The sequence below is a fragment of the Myotis lucifugus genome, unplaced genomic scaffold, assembly GCF_000147115.1.
Source record: "Myotis lucifugus unplaced genomic scaffold, Myoluc2.0 scaffold_53, whole genome shotgun sequence".
Classification (NCBI taxonomy): Eukaryota; Metazoa; Chordata; class Mammalia; order Chiroptera; family Vespertilionidae; genus Myotis; species Myotis lucifugus.
This window is the reverse complement of record NW_005871101.1, coordinates 5,970,867-5,978,554: the sequence shown is the minus strand read 5'-3', so window position 1 is coordinate 5,978,554 and position 7,688 is coordinate 5,970,867. Positions and strand designations below refer to the sequence as shown.

Sequence of the window (7,688 nt, the reverse complement as noted above, 5' to 3'; positions counted from 1 at the left end):
ATGTCAAAAGCACCAGGATCATTAGGGATTGCACTTTAACCTGATTTGTATAATTTACCATGTTATGAATGTGTGCAGTTATTAAGAAAATGGTGAATATTGTCAGAAGTACCTAGCTTTGCACTTTGAGTTTTTTATTATGCACATGCTTTCTACTATCCACTAAAATATTTAATTAAGAGGAATGGGGACATGATAAATCACTAGTTTGGAGGGGCTCCATAGATCAGGTTTGAAAACACTTAAACTTTAGTACTGACTTTCTGTGCCTTGGGAAAAGACTTTAAGCGAAGAAAGAAGTGTTTAAAAAGAATGAGGAATGAGGATAGCGAAATAGCTATGAAAAAGCTGACTTATGGGAAAGTGAAAAGAAAAGGAAAAGAATTTTAAAAGAACAATAACACCTATTTAACAGTGGGTCTGATTCTCTTGCATAAGCAGCGTTGCATTTCAATATTGTATGTAGAGAAACAGTGAATCCTGCCGGTGGGCTTCTCTTCATCTGAAGTAATTCCAAAATACACCTCAAATAATGAAGGACAAAAGGTGTAGGTACAATGTGCCAAATGCAAAGTAGCCCTGAAAAATTGCTTTTTTATATTGATATACTTGTGTGTGTTTTTTTATTTTATGCATACCTATGTTGATATCCATGTATAACTAATCGAAAGATATATAAATATATCATAGACATTTATGGGGCTTTTTTTTTTTTAAGTACAATGCCTTAATTTTATATCAGTTACACAGCTTTAGAAGCTGCTAGTCTTCTTTCGTATGGGAAAAAATGGGATGTAAGGCATCAGTGACTTGTGAATTACATTCAACACATAATGATAATTTCTACTAAGGGCAGCTTGAGGAAACACTAGCAGAGAACGCGGGGGTCAACGCACAATTCTGCAGCTCAGGGTCTCTGACTCTCTGGAGCTCTGCTGCCCTCTAATGGCATAATGAGACAAGTGCCTCCCGAGCTCTGTATGGTATTCTTTCTTAAATAACATACTGGCACCTTAAAAATCCGATTTTCTTTGGTTTCGCTCACATGTAAATGGATCATAACTTGGATTATTGTCAGATTAATTTAGAAACATCATTTTTGTGTCATAAAGGATGAAAAACTCATCCAACGTCCTTTGTCTTAGTTCAAGCATGACTGGGGCCAGTTGCGGTATGTGGTTGGCAAAACCAGTAGCTAAATATGTGACAACTTTCACAGATAACAGGATTCTGACAAATTGGCTCCAAGACCTTTGATTTTTTTAATGGGATGCGTGCGTGTGTGTGTAACTTTAGTGCACGTTTTTTATAAGAATAGCAATTTTTCTTTTCCTTTTTGTCATTTATTCTCTTAAGATGCCTGGATCCTCCTCTTATTTAATTCTATACGTCTTAGCAACATGGTCACCTTATTTTTCCCAATTACATCCTGCCTAGGAAAAGTGGTGCATCGTTGGGGTACTAAGTTTGAAATATATAATCCAAGAGACAAGAAGCAAATGGTATAAATCAGATTTTTTAAAGTCCCAATTGTATCCTGGTATGGGAAGGGGTGGGAGGGGGGTATAAGATTTATCAACATCACAGTGCATCAAACTTGTTAATAAACTAGCTTTCTGTATAACAAGGAAAAGAAAGATTTTTTTAATGTGATCATGAAAGGCATGGCATAGCTGGAATTTAAGGTTCAAGCTTTGTATCCTCTATATATAATGTATTATGTTTTTCAAAAACTTTTTATTAGGAAAGCTATACCGGACGCATAATCACTATACAATGATTAAACATTACCTTTACAATTTATAACTGAAATTACAGAATAAATATATGCACATTTCTTTTGAATCTGTGTGTGAGAGAAAACATTAAAAGTGCTTCCTACAAAGCTGTTAGTGATATATACCAGTTGCTTTTTTGTTTTTTTAATATTATATATATTTATATAAGAAAGTGCAGATGTTCTCCAAAATATCTTGGCATCAGGATGAAGTGTCACAAAGAGGATGCTCATCCCTAGGTGTGCGCCTCGGGCTGGGAAACCACCGGGCCTCCCCTGCCCTGGGATCCAGCCTAGAATAGGACTTTCCCTGGGCGGTAGGAAAGATGTTGTGAGCTATACACTAGGGTTGAGGGGAAGGTAGAGCTGTGGAGAGGAGGCAAATGGATCAAACCCGAAATAATTACATTGACTTGAATGGGAGTGGTATCTGGGTGTGTGTGTGTGTGTGTGTGTGTGTGTGTGTATGTGTGTGTGTGCGTGCCTGTGTACCTGCACCAGAAGCAAGAGGGTGCCAGTTGGCAGGTTTTAGGGACCCGTGGGCAGGGCTTTGGTGATTGGCCTGTGAGTATGTGTGGGAGAGAAAGAAGAGTGGGTGAGAACATTCGAGCAAGACCCGCCCCCTCCCTCCCCGGCTTGCAGTTTCCAGGCATGCAGCAAACTGCATTGGTAATACATGTACAGGATCTGTGCCATGATGGGAAGGGGAAAGAGAGCCACGGATGTCAATTTGTTTTCTCCGCTCCCTGTTGAACAGAACTCAGTTGGGGGGGGGTTACTGAAAATCAAAAGATACATTGAATTTTACTTCATTAGGATCAATACAACGATCCCCAATATACCTTATACATGGCACAGTCAAAGTCTCAAGTTTCAGTATAAAAAAAATAATGATAACATTTGCTGGCAAAAGTCTGCGAAGGCACTTCATTGATTAATGATCTCCGGATGGCCCTCCCTCCCCATTGCATCGGGGAGGGGAGCGCATACAGCTTGTATTTTCTAGTTTCCATGCGGTGTGGGTTCCGTTCGGGGCAGGAACGTCTGTGAGGATGGATTGATTGGGAACCGTGGAAAGGGAACAGGGGATATATTTCTTTCATTTTCCTTTTCTTTTGGGAACAAAAAACAAAACCAAAAGTAGTAATTTATTTGTATTTTTTCTGTTAGAACCTATATGCTGTCTTCTCCAGGACTTCGAGGTAATCCGGCTTGGTTTGAAGTTTGGCCCTTAACTCGAGGTAATCATTTTTGGGGGTTTGGTGGTCTGTGAAGCCCTTTCCAGCCGAGAAGAGAAGGGTTTCTTTCAGCCTGGCATCCTGCTGTAAGTCTGGGTATTGCATGCCAGGGGCGTGGACGTGCAGTTCCTTTAACTTGGGCACCGTGCCGTAGAGGCAGTCCACGAAGCCCACCGTGCAGGGGGCTGGCGGCGGCCTCTCCCGGTCCAGGAGCAGACTGCCTCCCCCGCAGCCTCCCCCGGGGGGGAACAGCACCACCCCGCCATTCTTCTCGTGGTGGCGGAACCCAGCCAAGTCTGCCCCAGGTCCCGCCACGACCCCCGACACCCCCCCGACGGCTGGGTGGTGGGGGTGCGGGTGGTGATGGTTCCCCGTCACGATGGTGTTGAGCTGGGAGCTGGACACGGCCAGGGCCCACTCCTTCTCCTTCTCCAGCAAGGTCCGGTAGTTGCTGGGGTTCTCCTTGGGGGGCTCGGCAAACTGCTCGCTCCCCAGGAGCACCTCGCCCATGGCGGGCGGCTGTGTCCCGGGACCCCCGCGTTCTGTGCTCCCTGCCTCCTGCCCTGATGCCACGGCCGCCGCTGCCTCCTCCTCCTCGCGAGGCTTGTAGATGGGGTTGTTGCACATCTGGGTCACGGGGTGGGGGATGTACTCGTACACGTGGCCCACCGGGGGGCCTTCTCTGGGGAGGAGAGAGGGGGTCGGCCCCCGCCCCCGCTCCCACCTCCCCCGCCCCCGCCGTCCTCGAAAAGCCGGTGGCATTGCATCTGGATCCCGGTGAGGTCCACGCCCTCCTGCCTCTTGCTTCTAAAGGGCAGCTTCTTCCTCCGCCGGCGGAGCACATAGGCAAAGAGGCCCGCAGCCACGAAGACGGCGGAGAAAAACAGGACCAGCAGGCTGAGGATCAACACAGAAAGCGGCACCGGGCCCCCCGGGGGAGAGAACTCATAGGGCGATGCACTCGTCGGCCCCCCGGGAAGGTGGGGCTCCCCAGGCTGGGCCGGGGAGGCTCCGGCTGGTGCCGTGTGCATCATCTCGGGACAGAGCACTTCCAGCTCAATGGTGCGCACGTCCCGGTGGGTGAGGTTCTCGGGGCTCCTGCACAGCACATCCCCCACCACACTGACGGAACTGATGGTTTCGATCCACTGCTTGAAGGGGACCAGGTCACAGGTGCAGTCCCAAGGGTTCTCATTGAGGTCTATCTGGACGATGGCGTTCAAGTGTTCCAGAACACCAGCCACGGGAAGGTAGAGGAAGTAGTTTTTCCTCAAGTTGAGCCGCGCCAGGGATGTGCCCGCAAAGGCATCCGTGGGCAGAGTCCTCAACAAGTTATTGTTGAGGAATAGCAGCTTCAAGTTGGGCATGAGGCTGAAGGCTGCAGGCTGGATCTCCCGGATGACGTTGAACTCGAAGTACAAGTAGTGCAAACTCTGTAGGCCTCGGAACATGCCCGGTGTCAGCTTCTCGATATCGTTGCCATTGAGAAAGAGGCTCTTTAGGTTGGGCAGGTTGATGAAGGCCCCATCCTGGACGTAAGAAATACGATTGTTCCCCAGATGCAAGAGATCCAATGACGAGAAATTCCAAAAATCGGAACGGTATATTTTCTGAATCAGATTGCTACTCAGGTAGAGTTTCTTGGCGTTCAGCGGCCTTGGAAGAAGTTCAGAAATGTTATTAAATCCTCGCTCTTTGCAGTTGACAGTCAAGCCAAGGTCATTGATGTGCAAATTACAGGTACACCCAGTAGGGCAGATAATAGGAATGGGTGGTCTGGTCTGGTAGGGAGCAATGGGAGGTTGGTTTGGACCAGGATAGAAAGCTTGGGATGTGGAGGGCGGCCTTGGTGTCCGGGGCTGTTTGGTGGGCTTGGGCTGCTTATTTGAGGACTTGTATTCAACGGAAGAAGCAGTAAAATGGACAGAGGACAGCATGGAGGAAGGCTTCGTTGGCCATGCATGCTCCTTGTTTGATGACAGGTGGGGAATCCCCAGACTGGCCTCCACCTCCGAGTCGGACAACAAGGGACAGAGTTCTGACTTCCGGATTTCTCGCAGGTCCTTCCCGTGGAAGTGGAAGGGGGTCTCACAGGTGATGTCTCCCACCAGGGCGGTGTAAGGGATGCGCTCCAGCCAGCTCTTCAGCTGCACGATCTCGCACGTACAGTTCCAGGGATTTTCCTCCAGCTGGAGCTCCATCAGGCTCCTGCCGATGTGGTCGAGCATCCCTCGGTAAAAAAGGACCTTCAGCCTGTTCCCACGGAGGTCCAAATGCGTTAAGGAGACAGCCTTAAATAAATTGGTGGGCAGCATGGGGATGAGATTGTCATTTAAAATCAGAACTCTCAGTTTGCTGAGGTTCCGAAATGCACCACTCTCGATGCGTTTAATGACGTTGTAATCTGCTTGCAGATATTCGAGACTCTCCAAGCCCAGAAAAGTGTCATTTCTGAAGACGTCGAGTTTGTTCTCATGTAGATACAGCCTCTTTAAAATCTTAAGACCATTGAAAGCTCCTGTTTGAATGTCCTGCAAGGCATTGTTCCCAAGGTTAATGGACACAGCGTTATTCAAATGAAGAAAACTGTTGGTGTACAATTTCCTCATGGAATTCCTCTGCAGATATAGTTTAAAAGGTCTGGACCAGAACTCGGTAATCTGGCTGATATTTGTAAATCCTTTACTGTCACAATGTATGTGAAAGAGGCTTTCTTTGACTTCACAGTAGCATGGATCAAAACAGGGCTCATCTATTTCCTCTGAGTCCTCTATCAGGGGAATCGGGGTCGTCCAGCCCAGAGCGATTGTGCTTAGAAGAATAATCCACAGCATCTTCCCTCTGTGAACCAGCTCAGCTATGGAAGGTTTCATCATTCGTGGTGGATTACAGAACTGCAACAGAAATAAAGATGCAGATTTTTAGCTGTTAGTCATACGCACTGTTCTAATTGACTCCTACATCGGGGCTTTTTAGTAAGAGTGAAGTAAAAACCTCCGCAGTTGTGGAACTGACACTCAAAAGGACCTAGCAACATGCCTACTTTGCCCTATATTTTACACTTAGGAAACAGAAATATTGTATCATGTGATGACGTTACCCAGCCATACTTGGTAAAGGGTATGTCATACAAAAGAAGCCTTCATTGTCACTTATAGCCAGTAAGGGGACTGGTAAGTGATGCATTTAAATATAGGCAGATTCAGTAATAATGGCAATAATTTGGCCATTACACCTGCTTGCCTGTTAAAACTCACATTGGACTCAGAGGTGCCCGTTATAGATCTGATTGGAACTCGTATGGGGGAAAAAGTCCTTTAAATTATAGTTTTCTACTCATGAAAAGACATGTTATTAAAGAGCGTGAGAAAGTCTGAGCTCATTGCCCCATCTGATTGGAACTCTGATGGGAAAAAATATCCTTTAAATTATAGGTTTCTTCTCATGAAAATACATGACGAAAATAAAAGTTATTAGATTGAAGAGTATGATAAAGTATGAGCTCATTGCCCAACTATCCGATGTTGGGAAGTTTAAAATGATTGATATCTCAGGAAAACGTCAGATTTCTCCTAAGAAATGATCACATCATGCTTATCGTGTCTGCTCAGTAACACACTGTGCCTCCACTCCCTCTGCCCAAACACAGATTATGGATGTGTCCTCTAATTAAGTATTTTCTATATACGTGCATCATTTAGCTAAACCTTTTAGCAGTGATTATCCTTTCTAAAGAACAAGTCCATGCACTTGTCAGAGCTAAAGACAATGACAGTGAAAGGGTGCTGGACCTGGGAGTGTCTGTATTAACAGCTCATCTGTGCCTTCATGATCAACTCAAGAACCCTGTCAAAAGCTGAAACTGGAACGGCAGGTGGCTGTTTAGAGTAGTTAAAGGCAAGAAAGGGGGGAACCTTGACACATACCTGCTGATAAATGATCTATCACATGAGATACATTTCAAGGAAACATATCATTCTTTTTCAATCCGAAGAAGCAAACACAGTGCTAATAATAAATACAGAGCATCCCCCATGGCTTTTTTCCCCTTGCCTAATGTCATCAGTATATGAAAATGCATACATACATAAATTATAATAATGCAGCTTTATTACATTGCCCTTTAGGAGTCACTGAACTGTCCATCGAAATTGAGGGGTTGTTTTTAATCAATAAAAATAAACTGGAGTTTTTCGCATATAATTTTCTCTCCACACTTGGATACATGCATTAAGGAAATATTCAGCCAACCCTCTAACTTAAAGCATAATGTTTTAATTTATAGGGGGAGTGAAAAGAATAAATCTTCGCGGTCAACTTGCACAGAATGTACACAGCTGTAAGGAGAGGAGAACCAGTGAGAAAGCAAAGAGGAATCTGCCTCAGGCGTTCAATACTCAATTTTTAGAAACAATTAAATGAAAAAGAGGGGGGTGGAGAGAGAAGGCAGATGAGACTACATTGCAGTATCAGTTAGTCTCCCTTATAAAATATTAAAATCTACTTAAGTTCTTTCTTCACCATTGTTTTTTTACTTTAAATGTTTTATTTTATTTTTGAGGTCCCTGAGATTTAGGTAAACAAGGCTCCATATGTCTTTGATTTACCTATTTTGTAGGAGAATATATATATATATATATATATATATATATATATATATATATATATATATC

General features: G+C 44.8%; 1 protein-coding gene across 1 annotated transcript; it reads right to left on the bottom strand.

Moving 5' to 3' along the window:
- Positions 1-2,943: 2,943 nt before the first annotated feature.
- Positions 2,944-5,891, bottom strand: SLITRK3 (SLIT and NTRK like family member 3). Its single transcript, XM_023753920.1, is given in 2 exon segments — positions 2,944-3,692; positions 3,695-5,891. Coding segments are annotated over 2 exon segments (2,946 nt in total).
- Positions 5,892-7,688: the final 1,797 nt, after the last annotated feature.